General features: G+C 34.2%; 1 protein-coding gene and 1 long non-coding RNA gene across 2 annotated transcripts; both read right to left on the bottom strand.

Moving 5' to 3' along the window:
* Nucleotides 1-8356: 8356 nt before the first annotated feature.
* Nucleotides 8357-8984, bottom strand: LOC127078390 (uncharacterized). The gene is made up of 3 exons (XR_007787847.1): nucleotides 8856-8984; nucleotides 8691-8764; nucleotides 8357-8583 (listed from the first exon to the last, which is right to left on the bottom strand). It is a non-coding gene; the product is annotated as an uncharacterized LOC127078390 (long non-coding RNA).
* Nucleotides 8985-14471: 5487 nt separating this feature from the next.
* LOC127084451 (protein NUCLEAR FUSION DEFECTIVE 4) lies at nucleotides 14472-16810 on the bottom strand. Its single transcript, XM_051024897.1, has 2 exons — nucleotides 15540-16810; nucleotides 14472-15074 (listed from the first exon to the last, which is right to left on the bottom strand). The coding sequence occupies exons 1-2, from the start codon at nucleotides 16655-16657 to the stop codon at nucleotides 14654-14656; spliced, it is 1539 nt and encodes a 512-aa protein (XP_050880854.1). The 5' UTR covers nucleotides 16658-16810; the 3' UTR covers nucleotides 14472-14653.
* Between the last annotated feature and the right edge of the window lie 4242 nt (nucleotides 16811-21052).

The raw sequence follows: 21052 nt of genomic DNA, 5'->3' as shown, positions 1-21052 counted from the left end.
TGTCATTTGTAGATGAGTTCACAAAAATGACATGGGTAGAATTCATAAAGTTCAAACATGAGGTGTTTGCTGAGTTCAAGAAGTTCAAAGTGAAGGCTGAAAATAAAAGTGGACAAAGGTTGAAGATCCTCAGAAACAATGGTAGAGGTGAGTTCAATTTAACAGAGTTCAATAAGTTATGTGAGGAGCGTGTAATAAGTATGAGGTGACTGCTCCATACACTCCACAACATAATAGTCTTACTGAAAGAAGAAATATAACTATGCTTGACATGACAAGGAGAAAATATAACTATGGTGAAAGAAAAGAATCTACCTCACACATTGTGGGGTAAAGTAATTTCCACGTCAACATATATGCTCAACAAATGTCCAACAAAGAAGTTAAAAGAAGTAGTTCCTCTAGAGAAGTGGACTGGAAGAAAACAAAGTGTGAGCTATTTCAAGGTGCTTGATTTTGTATGTTACAAACATGTACCAAATGCTACTAGAAGAAAATTGGATGACAAAAGCCAAGTTATATTGCTTATAGGTTACCACTATACAAGTGCTTATATGCTCTATTTCCCAATCACCAACAAAATTGTTGTCAACATAGATGTCATAGTGAAAGAATCAGAAACATGGGAATATAACAAGTCTCAATCCAACTCTAGTGCAATGTCAATACTAGAGTCTGATACTGCCTCTGAAGGAGATTCTACCTCTGAAGGTGAGTATGCCTCTAAGGTGAGTTTGAATCTGAAGGTGAGCCTGACTCTGAAGGTGACTCTGACTCTGAAGGTAACTCTGACTCTGAAGGTGACTCTAACTCTGAAGCTAACTCTGAATTTGAAAGTGAGTATGACTCTGAAGGTGATCTTGCCTCTAAAGGTAATCTAGCTTCTGAAGGTAATACAACCTCTGAAGGTGGACCTTATGAAGGTGGCCCTTCCTCTGATGGCGGACCTTCCTCTGAATGTGAAGTTACACAGTTTTAGAGGCCACAAAGAATTAGACAAATACCAAGGAGACTTGTAGATTTTGAGTTGCTGAATGCTACTGAGATTGCAGTGAAGAGGAAGTCATATAGGGTGTCATGATGGGAGACTCTTAACCTATCAGCATCAATAAGGCACTAAAGAAGAAAGTGTGGATAAAGGTCATGAAGGAAGAACTTGAGGCAATAGAAATAAACAAGACGAGAATTAACTATTCTACCTAAGAACAAGCAAGCCATCAATGTGAGATGAGTTTTCAAGATAAATTTGAATCCATATGGTTCAGTTGTCAAGCATAAAGAAAGGTTAATAGTTAGAGGATTCTTACAAAAGTCTTGTCTAGGCTACTTTGAAGTGTTTTCACCTGTAGCTAGACATGAAACCATAAGATTGATTATTGCTATATCTATAAATAGGAATTGGCCTTTGATACATTTAGATGTAAAATCAGCTTTTCTAAATGGTCCATTGCAAGAAGAAGTTTATGTGATACAACCTCCTGGATTTGTGATAGAGAATAAAGAAGGAATGGTGTACAAGCTACATAAAGCCTTGTACGGGCTTAAACAAGCTCTAAAGGTCTGGAATCTAGAAATTGGCCATTTTTTAATCATTATGGATTCAAAAAATGTGAAATGAAATATGGTGTGTATGTGCAGCATACCTCTAATGGAAATGTGATCTTGGTGTGTCTTTATGTAGATGACACACTATTGACAAGGAATTGTAATTCTGAGATAAACAAGATCAAAAGGGTGTTGATGAAAGCATTTGATATGATTGACCTTGGAAACATGGTAAATTTTTTAGGGATGGAGATTTTACACACAGATAAGGGAATCATTATGCACTAACTGGAATATGAACTTGAGTTCCTGAAGAGATTTGAGCTTATGAACTGTAAGTCAGCAGTCAGACCTGCAGAGAGAAACCATAAACTGGATTCTGATACAGATGGTAAGGAAGTAGATGCTACAACTTTCAAACAGTTGGTTGACTCTCTGAGATATCCTTGTAACTCCAGGCCTGGCATATGTTATGCAGTTGGAATGGTGAGTAGGTTTTTGAGTAAGCCAAAGTGGTCACATTACCAAGATGCAGTCAGGATACTCAAGCATGTAAGGGAACTCTGAGACATGGAATTATGTTTCCATATGGAGTGTCAGATGATGCCGAATTGATATGCTATTCAAATTCAGACTGGTGTGGTGACAGAGTGGACATAAGGAGTACTATAGGGTATCTATTCATGTATCTAGGAGCTCCCATTTCATGGTGTTTCAAGAAGCAACTAGTGGTTGCATTGTCAACTTGTGAAGCAAAATACATATAGTTGGTGATTTGTCTGCGTGTCAGACTGTTTGGCTTATGAATTCGCTACAGGAACTGAAGTTCAAGGTGAGCAAACCAGTAAGATTGATGGTTGACAATAAATCAGCCATAAGTCTTGCCAAGAATTCAGTGTTGCATGGAAAAAGCAAGCACATTAACATAAAGTTTCATTTTCTATGTAATCAAGTTCAGAATGAGTGTTTGAGGTTGTTCGCATCAGCACTCAGAAGCAACTTGAAGATGTGCTAACCAAGGAAATCAAAACTGTACACTTCATTAATTTGAGGGATGAAATTGATGTTATTGATTTTTTAATCTTGAATATGAATTAAGGGATGGTGTTAAATGTAATTCAAATTCAAGTTATTTAGTTTTAGTTTCATTTGATTTGCATTTGAGTTTGGGTTAGTGTATATAAACTAAAGTTATTTACAATTGAAAAAAAGGAGAAGTTTAGTTTGTTGAGATTGAAATTTTTTGTTAGAGTTAATTACTCTCTCTCTCTCTCTCTCTCTCTCTCTCTCCCATCATCTTCTTCTTGAGCATCATCAAACATAGGTAGAAGAAATGAGAAATGAGAAATGAGGTGGCTTAGCATAATTGCTCTGTTTTTTCATTTGAGAATTTCGTCGAACAATTATGAGAGTTGTGGAGAAAAATGATGAAGACCATCTTAAAAATGGAGAAAAGTAAATCTCAACAGACATTGAATGTTTTCAAGTTATGGTTAAGATTTTGATGTGAAAATGGTGATGTTGTTTTCTCCGAAAGTGTCTTCTAAGATCTATGGGAATATCATTTTTTCAACAAGTTTTGTGCAATATGAGTAGAACTTAGAAATTTTCTCCGTTCATATCAAAAAGAGTTAAAATGAAGAATAGTTCATCCTTGATCCACTCTAATTGTGAATAGAAAAAGGAGAATTATTCGTTAAAAAAAACAACAAAGTTTAAATGAAAAATTTACGAACACTCAAACGTTAAAAAAACAACAAAGTTTAAATGAAAAATTTACGAACACTCAAGTTAGTGGAAGTCATTAGTGTGACATTTAGAATTTTAAACTCTAACCTAAATGTGCAAGATTTTTTAATTAATTTTTTAATAATATATATTTGAGTCACGCCTTTTCATGTTTTAAATTTGAAGGGGTTTGAAGGGGTGCAATATTAAAATATATATGATAATTGTGTTTTAATTTGGAAATTTGAGTGGGTGCAATATAAGTTGCGTCCGCCCGTGCTTTAAATAGTGTGTACATTGAGAGGCGGCAATAAGTGAAAATATAGTATTGAATTTGAATAAGCTAAAAACTTAAAGCAAGACAAATATTATAATATTCAATACAATTTTGACTTCTTTCACGTCTAAAGAACTAAATTATTACATTGAGTGACGATTTTTAGAGAATTTAAATAAATTATTTAAATTCAATGTTATTGTTAAAATATCCTCAAAATAAAATACATATTAATAACAAATATTTATTGAGAAAAAAAAATATGTATTAACAATGTAAAATATTTTTACATTATCAATCAATGAGACCCATGTATCTTGCCCTATCACATTTTTATTTTTAAAATATTATTATGATTTATCTCAATTTAAAATATTTTGATTAAATATTAATATAATATTTCTTTACACTCACATTACATTATCTTTAACCTCATATTTATATTTATTCATTAGGCTCTATCAAAATCTTCTATATCAAAATCTTCTATCAAAAACATTTTTAAAAAATCTTTGTTTTCCCCTTTATTTCCTCTACTAAATCCTTCATTTCCCTATTTTGAAACTCGCAAACTAAACTTAAGAATTTAGTGTCATTTAATATTCGTTAAGTTGTGAGACCTATATATTAGTAATAGACAGAAAACGGACATTCATTTAAAAGATAACAGACTGTTACACATTGTCGTAATTTGCCAAACCATAGTCCACGTATCAATACACGACAAAATCTAACCAATAAGCTATGTCATATATTAAAATCTATAGATATGAACTATAAGTCAAAAGAGTAAACACCAGTCGGTTATACGTATAAATATGTGTTTCTTTTCACCTATAATAAGAGTATATATTCAGTGTAGGGAACCTACTTAATTATGTTTATTTTAATGTTTAAAGAGTGCTTCGAAGTAGCACGACCTTTTAAACAATAGATCACCAATTTACCCGCATAGAATTAATTCTTACTTATATTTAAATGTATTAAATTGGTGTAAAATCTAAGTAAGACCCACTTGAGAACATGAGATGCCGTAATAATTTTATCTAGGTTAAATAAATTAAAGATTTAGATTTTATTTTTAATCTCTCAAAATATCTTTTTTTAAATAGTTCATCTAAATTTTTTCATCCATATTTTTAATCCCTAATATTAAAATTATTGTTAAAATTATCGTTAATTCAGTCGTTAAATAATAAACCGTCGTTAATTCAGTTGTTAAGTTGTAAAAATCTTTGCTAAGTTGTAGAAAAGACAAAGAATGTGGATGTAAAATTTTAAGAAGAACCATTCTTTGAAGAAAATATTTTGAGGGATTAAAAGTGGAATTTAAGATATTTATGAGGACTACAAAGATATTTAAACTTAAAAATATATTTTTCTTTTGATTATTATAAGAAGAAAATATTTTGTTTCAAAGTTTTTGTTATTTATTTTAAAAATCGCTCTATCTATTTTATATAAAAATTAAATATATTATTTATTTAAAGAATCTAAAACATATTTTTTTATTATTATAAGAATTGTGAGAATGACATTTGACTCTAAAGTTAAGATTGAAAATCAGAAGAATGCAAATAGAGCGTGAAATGAATTAGAAATTAGGTCTTTAACCTATGGTTGAAAATCCAAAAGAAGTTCAACGTATAAAGAAATGTTAAAAGAAATTTGTTAGCTCAAACCAAGAAAGAAACTTTTGAATAAAGAAAGAAGAATCGAAGAAAATGAAGTGAAAGAATTTATAAAGAAAAAATAAGAACGGACGACAAACCTAAATCTTCAAGAGGAGGAAGAGGCTCCGTCAAGAATCATAGAAAGAAGAAAATTTATGACAAGAAAATGATCCCATGTTTCAGCTACCAGAAATATGGACATTATGCATCCAAGTTCTATCTTGGAAAAGAAAAACAAACAGAGATTGAAGAAGAATCAAATATGGCTCGGAAATATTCAAATTAAGATTCTACCTTATTGATGATAACAAAACAAGCTAATAGTGAGAGCTACAGTTCAAAAGGATAATTCTTTGGTACTAGTTGCTCCAATCATATTCAACAACAGAAAGATTGGCCGAAGGTTTTGGATACAAATATGTCAACTAAAGTGAAGCTGACAAACCATAGAACTTTGGCAACCAAAGGAATGGAAAATATTGTTATTCTAGGCCAATCAAAGGCCCAAAAGATCTTAGGCTCATCTCCATTCAATCCATTATACCTAGTCCAAGGTATAAAACCGTTTTACACGAGAATTCCAACTATATTCTCTATTCTCCAATTTCACTACTCTCGTCTTAAGCTCTAAACTGACTTGGGCATCAAGGTGCCTTGCAAGTACACCCCCTCCTCATACACACTAAAAGCTCATTTCAGTATTGTTCAAGATTTTGCATCAACGAACCAGATCCAATTCTAGTTTTAGAAAGGAATAATTGTTATCATGAAGAAATATGAAAAAATGGCAATCATTGAATAAATGTTAAATGTCCCTAGTATGCTAGGCAATTTATTGAGTGTTGGTCAATTTGTGCAAAAAGGTTATTTAGTGAGAACGGATGATAATGCATTGGAATTGTTTGATGATAATCAATATAATTCAAACATCCAAGAGAACAATGAATATGAGGTGTCTCTATACAAAAATGAAGACTCATGTTAGTTGGCTATGACATCTTAGGTTTGACCATTTGTATTTATGAAGTCTTTTTCAATTAAGTGATAAAGAACTGGCGTTAGGTATACCTACAAAAATCTTACATGAGAAGGCATGTGAAGTTTGTCTAGTTGAAAAGCGGCCTAGGAATTCCTTTAAGTCACATGTAGCACATATATCAGGTGGTGTGCTAGATGTTGTTCATTTAGATGCGTGTGTACTTCTTGAAGGTCACTCACTTAGTGGAAACATGTACTTTATCACATTTGTGGATGAGTTTAGCAAGAAAATCTGACTATTTTTTTTATCAAAGACAAAAGTGAAGTATTTACAATGTTTAAGAAATTTAGATTTCTAGCAAATAAACAGTGTGACAGAACTCTGGAAATTTTTTAGAATATATGCTAGAGGTGAATACACTTCAAATAAATTCAAAATTTATTTTGAGTCAAATTGTATAATACACGAGGTGACTACTCTTTATACACCACAAAACAATAGTCATGTAGAAAGAATAAATAAAATCTTGCTTGATATGACAAAAAGTATATGCGTGCAATAGAAAATACGAAGCATGTTGTGGGGAGAAGTCGTATATACTACAACCTATGTATTTAATAAATGTTTTACCAAAAATTTAAGCAAAGTACCAGAAGAAGGAGAATTTGGATGATATGAGTAAACCTATGATCCTTTCAAATTATCATGAAATATGTGCTTATATAATCCGGTCAAACACAATTATATTGAGTAGATATGTGATAGTGTGTGAGTCAGAATCTTGGGATTATAGCAGAAAACAAATATGCACAAATCCAAGTGTTTCAATGGTAATTGATGAGGAAAAAGAAGATCGAGATTAGTGGAAGATTGAAGTACAAGGTACATATGTAGTTTAAGTAAGAAGAACCTCACAAAGACAAATATTTATGTCAACAAAGTTGACAAACCATGAAATTTTTCAGGATAATCAAGTAAATGATGGAGGTGATTTTATGCACTTTTCTCTTCTATATATGTATAACCAGGGTCGACCCAATCGTATCGGAGACCTTATTCTAATTATAAAAATGAATAATTTTTTTTTTTAAAATACAATTATAATAATTAAAAAAATATATCAAAAATACAATTATATATTAATTAAAAATAAATGTAATTATAATTATTTTGAATTTTGATAAATCTTGATTTTTGTATGTATTGAGTTTTTATAATAATATTTCTTTCAATTATTAAATTTTTTTAATATCATTTTATTTTTTTTATTAATATTTATGAAAAAAAATTGAAAATTTCAAAATTTAGGGCCTCTAATATTTGGGCCCCTGTGCTGCAGCACATGCTACACTTGCGCAAGGTCAGCCCTGTGTATAACCAACTAATTATAAGAAGATCTTAGATGAAAAATGTAAGTAAAAATACAATGCTTGAGAATTGAACGCAATAGAGAAGAACATAACATTTGGGAGTTGATAAAACTACCACTACGCCAAATAAGGGAAAAGAGGGCGCTTATTTTGGCCTATAACAGCGCTTTTAAGCGCCCTCTAATCTGGCGCTGGCATAGGTAAAGACAGCGCTTTGTTCTCCTGGAGAAAGCGCTGTCTAAAGTGGCCACATTATAGTGCGATTTAAGAAAAAAGCGCCCTCTGGAGTGGTCCATAAAGGGACACCTTAGAGGGCGCTTTCTGGAAAAAACGCCCTCTAAAGTTGTCAGTGTAAAGTGTTTAGAGGGCGCTTTCTGGAAGAAGCGCCCTCTAAAGTTGTCATTGTAAAGTGTTTAGAGGGCGCTTTCAGGAAAAAGCGCCCTCTAAAGTTGTCAATGTAAAGTGTTTAGAGGGCGCTTTCAGGAAAAAGCGCCCTCTAAAGTTGTCAATGTAAAGTGTTTAGAGGGCGCTTTCTGGACAAAGCTCCCTCTAAAGTGTTAGTTATTTTAAAAAAATTTGTTTGAAAAACAGTGGATATATATTTAATTGGTAACCTGTTCGCATGCTGCAAAAGTGTAAAATTCATATTGATTTCATCCTTTAATCCAATGTTATACACCATTAATCCATTGACATATACAACATGAATCCATTTATATACAACATTAATCCTCCATATATACAACATTAATATATGATTCTTTGATCAACAATATACAACAACATATTCTCAAAGTACTACAATTAAGAGAATAAAACATAGCAACCAACACCCAGTGACCACTGTATCCAAAAGCTGTCTAGTAGTTCTAACCAATACTAAACAAAAACGCCCATCCACCCATGGTGGCAAACATGTTCTGTATATCCAAAAGCTGTCTAGTAGTTCTATCGCACATCCATACAAAATAAGGCTCAACCAAAACAACAAATGGCAGCATAAGTAGTCCCCTGCAAAAAGAACACGTCCAAATGCAAATAACACAGAACTGTCAAAAGGCGATTGAGCAACAAATAGTAAACAATGGCATAAAGTTAAATGACATAGCTAATATTACCTGAATTCCTGCATGGCTGTTAAGGTAAAAATCAAATTCCCTAGGGTGACAAACGCTGGTGTCTACCACGGTTCCTTTGACAATTTAGAACAACAAAATCAGCAAAACGTGATAAATTCAAATGATAATATATACCAGCTGCGTTGAGAAATATATTGAAAAAACCTGGCATAATATTTCCACTTCTATCGGTCTCTTTGGGGTTGACAGGAAAGAGACGGGTGTGATGTCTCTTTTGGACCACTACAAAAGTAACTTTAGGTAGATACCCATCCTCTATTGAGACACAAGCCTGATGAAAAAAAATTAAAAATTAAACGCAGAGAATTTAGTGGTGTATTTTATGAACGACAAAGTAACAAGAAATCAACTTTGAGAAGTCCTAAATTCTGCCTACAATACAGGGCTGCAAAGTTGATGCAACAAAAAACATATAACAATATATGGTAAGTACCTGTATCTCCGACCATATTTTTTCTTTGCCAACCTTCAAGTCCGGACTTCTCCAATTATCACATGTAATCGGAATATGTTGTCGAACAAGGAAACCAATGTAACTTGCCAACATTGAACCCTTATCTTTTGAAGATAGAATTGATATATGTTTAGATGGACATGTTCCATTGTCGTAGAGGGATACTTTCAAATATCCAGCATCATCATCTACGCGAATGAGGCTTGACGACAATAGAGCATCTCCATCTAAACAAATATCCAGCATCATCATTTTACCTGTAAAAAAGAAAACAATTAAAATCAGATGACAAATGTAAAAACAATTAAAATCATAAAAGTCATTTTACCTGTAATAAAGAAAACAATTAAAATCATTTGACCTGTACCTTTTTCACTAAGTTCTCTTTCTTTTCTTGGTTGGAATATGTTCTACATGTCTCTTAACAACACGGACGGTTGGATTGATCCAAATACCCTCATTATGATCATTTCTAATATATGAATCATTTGATATAATATTCTCATCTTGATCATTTCTGGTAAACGATTCAATCTCAACATCAATATCACCTTGATCTCCAGTGTTTTCATCAATTACTTTGTTGGAAAAAAGAACTATAGACCATTTCGTACTTTTCGGATCATTGACATAGAACACTTGTCTAGCTTGAGAGGCTAGAATAAAAGACTCATCTTTGTATCCCACCCTATTAAGATCCACTTGCAAAAATCCTGACTTATCCATTCGAATGCCGTTATTATTTTCAACCCACTTGCAACCAAATATAGGAATCTGAAACTTCTCATAATCAAACACCCAAATGCGCTCGATAACACCAAAATACGACAGATTTGCAAATTTGGGGTTTAAGTCCTTCACACTTGATATGTGCATTGCTTCAGCTACCACGGTGACACCACTATTCTGCATAGTACTTTTATCATCTTGTTCTTTGGTATAAAATGTGTATCCATTAATCGCGTATGCGCTATAAGAAAAAACATGGAAACTTGGACCATATGCTAAGCATCTCAACCTTTCTGTTATTGAAGCGGGATCTGAATAATACTTTGAATAAATATGATCCTTAAACCAAGGTATAAAACATCGATTGTGCTCTCGTACTATCCAATTTTCATTTCTATTGGGATTTAAACCTCGGAGAACATCCTTGTGAATTTCAACATACGGCTCAACCTCATTCTCATTGTGCAGAACATACAAATGCACTTGATCCCGTTCGACCCTTGATACTGCCACGATTTTATTTCCAATTAGATTTTTTCCTTCTTTCTTTTCGACAAGCTGAGACTTGGGGAGTCCGATTGACTGAACATTAGACAAATATTCAGTACAAAACTCAATCGCTTCTTCAACAATGTATCTTTCAACCATACAACCTTCTGGTCGACTTCGGTTCTTCACGTACCCTTTTAATATTTTCATATAACGTTCAACAGGGTACATCCATCTCATATAAGCTGGTCCACACAATTGTGTCTCTTTCACAAGATGAACAACTAGATGTACCATTATGTCAAAAAATGATGGAGGAAAAAACATTTCAAGCTCACACAAAGTAATAACGATTTCTTTTTGCAACATTGGTAAGATCGCAGGATTGATCACCTTACTGCAAATTGACTTGAAGAAAGAACACAACTTAGTTATAGAGCTTCTTACTTTTTCTGGAAGAATAGAACGTATACCTATTGGGAGAAAATGTTCCATTATAACATGGCAATCATGGGTCTTTAAACTCTTTAACTTGAGGTCTTTCATAGACACAAGTCTTCTAATATCTGAAGAGTACCCTTCTGGAACTTTAACTTCACTTAGAAACTTACACAATGTTTTTTTCTCCTTTCTAGATAGAGTATAAGCAGCAGGCGGTAGATATGTTCGTTTTCCTTTCTTCAAGGGTCCTAATTCAGTTCTTATTCCCATCGCTATCAAGTCCTTTCTTGCCTTAAGGCCATCCTTAGACTTTCCTTGTATATTGAGTAACGTGCCAATAACACTTTCAAATACATTTTTTTCAATATGCATAACATCAAGAAAATGTCTCACATACAAGGACTTCCAATACGGCAATTCAAAAAAACTGACCTCTTCTTCCACCCACTTTTGACAAGTGTGTGGGCAAAAGGCTTGCCAAACTGAGTATCCAAATCTTTCACCTTTTCAAAAATTTGATCACCCGTCAATATAGGTGGAGCTCTGCCTTGTTCTGTCTCTCCATTGAACGCCTTTCTCCATCCACGGTAGTGATGATTTGAATTTAAGAATCTCCGATGACCGAGAAAGACATTCTTCTGACCAAACTCCAAGCGCTTCCAATCTGTTTTATCTTCACAAACAGGACACGCACATTGACCTTTTATGCTATACCCTGATAGATTTCCGTATGCTGGAAAATCATTAATTGTGCCAAACAACATCGCCCTCAAGTTGAAACTTTCTTTCCTATATCCATCATAAACCTCCACACCGGTCTCCCACAAAATCTTTAAATCTTCGATTAAGGGCTTCAAGTACACGTCTATGTCATTCCCTGGTTGTTTAGGTCCAGAAATCAACATAGACAACATCATGTACTTACGCTTCATACATAGCCATGGAGGTAGGTTATAAATCATAATAATCACAGGCCATGTACTGTGTGAGATACTCTGGATACCGTGTGGGTTCATTCCATCAGTAGATAATGCCAAGCGAAGGTTTCTTGATTCTTCTCCAAATTCAGGATAATCATTATCAATTTTCAACCACTGTGGTGAATCTGCCGGATGTCGATACTTTCCATCTATAATTCTTTCATCTGCATGCCAGGTCAAGTGTCTTGAATCGGTTTCACTACGAAACATGCATCTAAATCTCGGAATAACAGGAAAATACCACAAGACCTTTGCTGGAGACAACTTGTTCTTATATCGCGAGACACCGCATTTAGGACACTCATTTAACGATGCATACTCATTTCGAAACAAAACGCAATCGTTTGGACATGCATGTATCTTATCATAGCTCATGCCAATAGAGCACAACATCTTTTTGGTCTCATATGTTCGATTGGGAAGAACATTATCCTCAGGAAGCATATCTTTCAAAAGGGCTAATAACTCTGTGAAACTTTTATCCGACCACCCATTGCCCGCCTTTAAGTTGTACAACTTTAATACCGCAGACAATCTTGTGAATTTAGTGCAACCATCATACAAAGGTTTCTCTACCAACCTCTCAAACATTTCGGGACAATCCTTAAGATCTCCTTCAAGTGCTTCTGCAATCTCTTCAACTCGATCACAATCGTATGTATCTGCGCCACTATAGTTTGAGGCATAGGTCGTACTATCCCCGGTTCAACATTCTCGTTACTTTTCTCACCATGCAAATTCCAACATGTATAACTTCGATCAATTCCATGCCTCATTAGATGCGATGTCAACTGAACTGCGTCAACCCGTTTCCCATAACAACAACCCAAGCAAGGACATATCATTCTACTGGGGTCTTCGGCGTGCGCAACGGCAAACTTAACGAATTCTGATACCCCATTCTCGTACTCTCTCGACAATCGATTAGAAGACATCCATGTATTATCCATTACTAATTAGAATAAATAAAAAACAATTTCAGAAGAGTTCAAACACATTCGGACCTAGGTTTCTAATGATACTGGTGTTGACACAAAATCAGATGTTCATAGGTCGTATAACCCATTGCATCCGCAATCATGGTCACTAAAAACCAACCGTCAATTTCCTAGTGCATCCGCTATCATGGTCGAAACAAACGTAGAAGGAGGAAACGCGCAGTAATAAGGTAAAATAGAAATTGGGCAAAGCTAAAACAAAGCAATAACATAAAACAGTAATTGGGAAAAGCGTGTACCTTTGATTGGTAGAAGGAGGAAACGCGCATGTAGATCTAACAGAGGTGGAAGGAAAACGCCTCAGAACCCTAACATGAAAAAGAACGCTAATAACAGATAGTGAAATAACAAAACGCGCAGTATGTTATAATTTTAATGTTTACTAAAGGGGACATTAGAGGGCGCTTGTGGAAAAAAAGCGCCCTCTAAAGGGGGCCTAAGAGGGCGCTTATGAAAGCGCTCTCTAAGGCTTTCCAGAAGCGCTTTATAAACTGGAAATGTACATGGACTTAGAGAGCGCTTTTTCAAAAGCGCCCTTAGAGGGCGCTTTCACAAAAGCGCCCTCTATTGTTGTCCCTCCATTTTTTTTTGGCTTCACTTTAGAGGGCGCTTTGTTACAAAAGCGCCCTCTAAAGGGGGCCTAAGAGGACGCTTCTAAAAGCGCTCTCTAAGGCTTTCCAAAAGCGCTTTATAAACTGGAAATGCACATGGACTTATAGAGCGCTTTTTTAAAAGCGCCCTCTAAGGGTAACCTTAGAGGGCGCTTTCTAAAAAGCGCCCTGTATTGTTGTCCCTCTATCTCCTCCTTATTTTTTCGCTTCACCTTAGAGGGCGCTTTATTACAAAAGCGCCCTCTAAAGTGCGCTGTCTATTCCAGTTGTTCGCTCCTTATTTTTTCTCTTCACTTTAGAGTGCGCTTTTGTAATAAAGCGCCCTCTAAGGGGCGCTGTCTATTCCAGTTTTTGGCGTAGTGTATCATTAAACAAAAGAGTCATAGATGTCAAATGAGTGTTCATGTTAAATTTAAAGTCAAATGGAGAGATAGCCAAAACACAAGATGAGATTAGTTGCAAGAGGCTTTACGTAGAAAGTTGGCTTGAATTATGACAGAGTGCACTCAGCAGTTGCGATGCTTGAGACTCTAAGGCTAATTGTGGACATTGCATATGGAAGAGGTTGACATTTATTTCACTCTGATGTGAAATTTGCATCTTTAAATGAACCTTTGGAGAAAGTTGTGAATATGACCCCAACCTTCAAAATTTAAAACCAAAGGTAAGGAAGAAATGGTATTCAAGCTGAATAAGGTTTTCTATTGACTTACACAAACAGCAAAAATTTAAAATTAGAGAATAGATGAATTTCTCGTATGCCAAAAATCTGAGAAGTGTGTTACCTAGATAATTTGAAATAATGTAGGATATTGACTTTCTTATAATTCAAGTTACCTTTCTTGTAACTCAAGTTACACTATTTATGTAGTTATCATTAATTGAAGTAATTGAGGTAGTTAGTAATTGAAGTAATTAGTGAGTCAACTAACATAGTTAGCATTAATTGATTTTAGTTATCCATAATTTCGTGTTTGTACAAATACATTATTTTATGATCAATACAATACATAAATTCATTCCATTATTCTTCTACTTTTCTTTACTTTGCACTAATATCCACACAAGAGATATCTTACTTGATTCAATAGTTATACTTATTAATCAAGTGAAAGCAAACCTATACATATATTACAACGCCTACTTCTAGACTATATTTGTAACTAAATCTAAATATAGTAAATTGGTGTAAAATGAAAGTGAGATTATATATTAGTAATAAGTAAACAAAAATGTTACCCTAATGATTTTGTGAGTAAAACTTGCGAGTCCTAAAATAAAGAATCAAAGCCAAAAAAGTTCCAAAGCAACAAAAGGAACCCCAAATGATAAAAGTGTTGCTAAAACATTCCACGCCCATGCATTTTCCATCTCCATTTCCTTGGTTACGGTAGATAAGTGCTGCTGAGTAACCAAATAGAAAAGATCCAATAGGAATATTAGCCACAACCACATTATGATTTACAGAGAAATTGTTAGTTCCAAAAAGTTCAGTTGTTGTTGAAATAGCAGTGGAAGTGATTGCTCCAGTGGAGACTCCAATCACAGCTGTGCTTATGTAAAGAGCAATGTCTGTTTTGTTGAGAAGCAAGAAGAATGCACCTGCTGTTGGTGCCATTACTCCCGCCATTGTGACAGGTCTTGAAATTGTACACTTTCCTCTGAAATTGAAATCATTTAGTTAAAATATTAGACTTTATTCCGAATATTGAATAACCGATATATTTGATTTATATGTGATCTAAGGGAGTGTTAATAATAACCATGTTATGGAATGAGCGGCTTTTAATTTGTTGGTTTGTTTGTCTTCATCAATGTAGATCAACCAACATTTCCATTATCATTATTTTGCATTAAATAAAAACATAAATGCAATAGTTTCAGTTGGTATTACATTTCACTGTTAAAACATGTTCAAAATTGCAATCTAAGGCTAGGACATTAAAGTTTTTGATGTTTTGTGCACCACAAAGTAACTACTACTATGGCCATTATTATAAATAAAAAGTTATTTTTTTTTAGATTTATTGAATAATTAATGTATTCTATCTATATAAAAGTTAGATGCATCGATTATTTAATATGTCTAAAAACTTGGAAAAACCATAGAAATTGTTTCAAATTACCTGTAGAAGTAATCTAGAAGAGATGGAATGAGACGACCAAAGAATCCAAAAGAAGAAGACAAAGACACCAAATAGGAAGTAGCAGAACAACCTCTTGATTCAGCTATTTGTCCCAAATTGTTCAGAAATACTAAACCAATTGTTGCACCAAAAAAATACACAAAGAAATATAACCAGAAATTCATTCTTTTCAACATTAACTTCACACCTATTTCTTCCATAACACAACCATCTTCAACTTCACAACTATCTTCACTCTCTTTCACATAACTCTCTTTATCAATATTCTCCTCCATGGTAAAATGGTAGATTCTTAGACTTTCTCTTTTTTTGTGCAATGATTCAACTAGTTCCTTGATCTTCACAGAAATTGGAAGTAAAAGAGGTAAGAGAAGAGATACTAGAATACCAATAAGGACACCAAGTGAGGAAATTTTGTTTGTGAAAATTGGCAAGCTGCTAATCACTGCATATATTCCGGTGGTAATTGTGATAACAAACATCAAAGCAAAAACAACACTAGAATGCTTTGAATTTTTGACTTCATTTTCTCTTACTATAGGAGCTAATATGAAGCAAACAACCACAGGTACTATAGAGTTCAATAAAAGAAAAGTTTTAGCTTTATTGTGTGAAGAAACAACATCAACAATGTTTGTATAAATCTTTGCACTTAATCCTTGATAACTAGTTGTTAATCCGACAGCGACTTGGCGATTGGATAGAAAGTTTCGTATGGCGACAACATAACAGACAGTGTTGATCCAACAAATGCTATTGCCAGCAAGAAATGTTAGGAAGAACACATGCCAGTATGATAGATAAGAAATTTGGTTGGTTATGAAGAGATATTGTAGACCATAACCGATTAGTCCGAGAAACGAACCGATGATAAGGACGAGCCAGAGAGGGAGGTAAATAGCAGCGAGCCCGGAAAACCAACCAAAAAGTTTACCAGCATCGGATGCAAAAGCAAGGTTATTGAGTTCAACTTGTGAAATGGAGAGAAGTTGTTTTAGCTGGGAAGAATAAGCTGGGAAATTAGTGTTTGTTCCATTTATGACTTGGAGCCAAATGATGGCAACTAGGCTAAGCCATTGAAGAGTAGAAGAAGGCATTGTGAAGAAGAATGATGACTAAAACTTGTAAGACATTAAGAGAGGTTATATGGTATGGTATGTGTGTGTGAGGGATTAAATGTTGATAAGAAAAAGAATGGGCTAGATGATTAAGGTGTGCAACAAAGTCAAGAAATTAATATGGTGACATATAAAATTGAATAATGTGGCTTGATTTAAATCTGAAATGCCTTTTCTCTATTATTTAATTGGGTCTAAACTAAGTTAGTACTGGTATAACCTACTCAAGATTTAAATCTTAAAATTTCATCCACAGATGCATTAATTATAACACTATGCCAAAATTTTGCCCTAGCTTGCTAAACTTTATTTGAGATCTCTTGTGCCTCACATGTGAATCTAAGGGAGTAGGTCCAGTTCATGACGGTCCACAATCCCAAGTACGAGATTAATTTGTAGGGCAAAGTGGTTAATGAGAAATAAAACAATTTATATTCCTCCAAACACGAGGCATGTAAAAGTAAAGTGGTTAAAGAGACGATGTTATTTAGAATCGATATCTACTTTTGCATGTTTGAGGTTGAGTTAATCACAACCGTATGATTTTGAAGACGATTTAATTTCCCTATCCAACGATTCCACATGAAGGTCTTTGGTTTCTTTCGTTAAGTGGTTGTGAAGATTCAAACTTTTTGGAAATGATCATTTGATTTGAGTCATTGGTTGTGTGTAGAGTTGGAACCAAGTTCATTGATCTTCTGATAAAGTCATTATGGGTGTTTGATTTGTGGACCCTATGGGTTTCTATAAATTCTAGGACAGACCACAAACATCTTACATCGCTTTCTTATTCACATACACATCGCTTCTGAGACTTTCTTCTTCAACCTTATTTTCTTACTAGACCTCGTTACACTTCCATGCTCAACATGAGACTTTCTTCTTCAACCTTATTTTCTTACTAGACCTCGTTACACTTGCATGCTCAACATGCTTAACATGAGACTTTCTTCTTCAACCTTATTTTCTTACTAGACCTTGTTACACTTGCATGCTCAACATCCCATACGACACCCTTGTGCGAGTATTATTTCCTTCCTTTTCTTCATTCATTCCCCGCTTTCTTCCATCATGATTTTACTTAGGAAGTGCGAAGAAAATGAAAATGCAGTTGAACCACCGAACCATGAAGAGAGATATGAGTTTTAGTCTCACTTCATTGTAAACTTTGTCGCTCCGCGAAAAACATCTGAGTGCATTGCACGCTCAAAGATACAACAGAGTCTCCATCGAACTTTATTTATTTTAAAAGAAAGGCAAAATATCGATAAAACGTAGGGGAAGAGAAACGGGTAAGGAAGTCGATTATGCAATGGAAATGTACTAGCATCCCTCACATTCGTTGTACTCAACGGGAATCATTTTGATTGTTCTTTGTGTGGATGAATGTTACTATCTAAAAGTTACTTGCGAAAGTGGTAAAAATGTTTTAATTAATGTGCCCGCCAAGGATTCAACCCCCGTGCCTACGTATTCTTATAGTGTAATGAAAAAATCAGAGCTCCGTAGTTCGTGGTAGAAAATTCATATTTGTTGGTTGTTTTTAGTGAACAGTGTTATCGTTCGCGTTCTAGCAGTTAAACATTGCTTGTATGCTCGCGCATGAGAGACTTAAGCGTTGTTTGTTTTCGATAGAACGAAAATAACATGTCCTTTGTGAAAAGATTTTGAATGCCCTTAGTTTGATTGGTTATGATTGATTTTAATTTTGAAAAAGATTGTCTTGATTTGAATTGCACTAAAGTATATGAATGGAGGTGGATACTTTGAACAACTGGGTCAAGCGTCTCGTATCCAAAGATATTCAGAATGAGGATATGAATATTCTCTCTCATTCTTTCAATATTTCTTAAGGCTCGTGGCATACAATTCAAATCGTATTTTTAAGTGTTTTTGAATTTATTTGCAAAAATGGTTTTAGTCTTAAATGAACAAGGAAAAGAAATAGATGGATGAAATCCAACAATGATCAGGATCTTGATGTTTACTCTCCTTCAGAGTCTTGGAAAGGGAAGTCTTGAACTTGAGTGGTCCGGTGTAGTGCACGTACCAAGGCATAATCCAATCAAGTGACCAAAATACTTACGGTCACTTGAATGAATGGGAAAAATGCAAATTATTCAGAGTAATTAATTGATCAAGAATAAACTTGATCAACTAATCAAAGGGGTGAACATGTCAAAACAACATTAAACACATAGAAATGTAAGAAATTAACATGACATTAAAATTGAAATCAATCATGTTAGAACCTAATTTTTAATGAATTTTAATGAAGAATTAAAGTAACTCCACAATTAAATTCAATTAAATTATAAAAAAGAGAATACTCTAATTAAACAAATTCATGCATTTTTTAATGAGTTATCATGAATTAAAATGTGCATTATCATGAATTAGAAGTATAGAAAAAATTGTCAAAAGAATTGAAAAAATAAGCAATTAAGCAATTATCAATTAATTCTGCAAGGGTGCATAACTCAGGGGGTGTGCAACATGGAAACAGAGGCTTTAGGCCTAACAGATAAGGCCCAACTGCAAAATGTTGTTATTGGGTTCAACAATGGACATACCAAGCAAAATAGGTGTATGAAGAGAAAAACAGTGTGCTTGTGCACCAAGGCATACACGAAAATGCAAGAGAAAGAAGCAAAATTCAGCAACACATATCTTCATCTCTACACATCATGCTTATGTTAATGTAAGAAGCACCACCGGAGGCGGCGGAGTTGGATAAAACATACAAATAGCACCATCAATATAGTCCTCTCCATCTCCTCTTTCTTAATATCTCATTAATTCATTTCAAAGATTACCCAATTTTCAGAATTGCATCAATAAAGTGATGAACCCCAACCTTTAAAAAAAATTAAATGATGGAGGAGAAGAACCAAGCCACAAAACCTTGGGGCTTTGATTATCCAATACAAATCAAAATTCAAACAAATAGAGAAGTGGAAAAATTCACCGACCTACAAGATGGAGGTTTGTCCGGGAAATTGTTGAAATCAGAAGATGACAAAGATAAAGAAACCAAAGAATCTTTTATTCGGTAAGCTAATTAATTTCTTGCTGAAAATGCTTCAATCACTTCTTTTTCTTCCTTGAATGTAGTGTAGAAATCGAAATTTGATTGTGGTTGTTGTTGATTATATGTTGAATGTAGCAGTAGCAAGGTGTAGCAATGTAGTGTACGCGTCTTAGTTTAATTGGTGGCAAGCTTCAAAGTAAAGCTTGCTCCAACAATGGTGTTTTAAGGCTTTGGTATGAGGTGAAAGAGATCAATTGAGAGAGTATAAATTCTGACTTTTGAGTGATTGTTGAATGGGTGAATGAATATGGTGATGGTTTATGAATGAACCTCCTTTAGATTGAAGAGAGTGATGAGTTTACATATGTGAATTGTTCTAACCGTTTTAGGCACTCTTCTGGTCAATGGCGGTTAGAAGTTAGGGCATCAGTTAGTGTTAAGCGTTTTCATGAGGAAGTTCGTTATGAAGTTAACAATATTAGAGTTTATGTTTGATTGAATTTGACAGTTGGAATTGTTAGTAAAGTTGTATTTAGGGACTATCATGACAGGTTGGTGAGGTTAGTGTATCTCAAGTGTTGATGAATGTTAGTGATGTTGGAGTGCATTAGTGTAGGATATGAATGTTATTTGTTGTGATGTGTTGTTTCATAATTCCATTGTCTTTAAATGTGAATTGGAAATGGTTTAGGATGATTGGAATGTCGTTGTAATGTTGAAAAAACCTGTTTTTTGCTTATGGTTTAGGTGTAACCAATTACCAGAAGTTGCGTAATTAGTTACACACTCGAAAATATGCATTATGGTATGTGTAAAATGGGGCTGCAATACAGGTGTAACCGGCTACCTGATTCTTGGTAACCGGTTACCAATTCAATGGTTTGTATTTCTGGGCTTCTGGAAATTGATGGAAAGGCAGGTGTAACCGGTTACATTGATTCTGGTAACTAGTTACGAAAACGAAATTTTGGATGGTTTAGCTATTGGAATGGTATGAATAACAGGTTTAATAGGTTACACTGATTCAGGTAACGGTTACCATAATGAAGATTTGTTTTTTTAATGTTTTGGATGTAGTGGCTTGCAAATGTGAGCTATGCATTGATCTTTGTGACTAATTGTGAATTGTGTATGGTTTCACGTGTATGACACATGGTAGGAACAACATTTTGGCAAGTCATTTTAGAATCTTGAAGATGTGGAAACTCAAACATGGAAGACTCATGAGGGATGAAAAATAAGTAGGATTTAGGAGTGTCATTTGCCTTTGGTCAATAGTTTGACCAAAAAGCCAGCAGTTGATCAAATGAAGAAAACTTGTGTAATTTTGGATTTTGTAATGA

The sequence above is a fragment of the Lathyrus oleraceus genome, chromosome 5 (genome assembly GCF_024323335.1).
Source record: "Lathyrus oleraceus cultivar Zhongwan6 chromosome 5, CAAS_Psat_ZW6_1.0, whole genome shotgun sequence".
Lineage (NCBI taxonomy): Eukaryota > Viridiplantae > Streptophyta > Magnoliopsida > Fabales > Fabaceae > Lathyrus > Lathyrus oleraceus.
Note: the sequence above shows the minus strand (reverse complement) of the source record. Positions and strands in the feature narration are given on the sequence as shown.

Coding starts and splice junctions, on each gene's coding strand:
- LOC127084451 (XM_051024897.1), bottom strand. CDS start 16,657: ATGCCTTCTTCTACTCTTCAATGGCTTAGCCTAGTTGCCATCATTTGG. Junction 15,075..15,539: donor CTTCTAGATTACTTCTACAG/GTAATTTGAAAC, acceptor TTTCAATTTCAG/AGGAAAGTGTACAATTTCAA.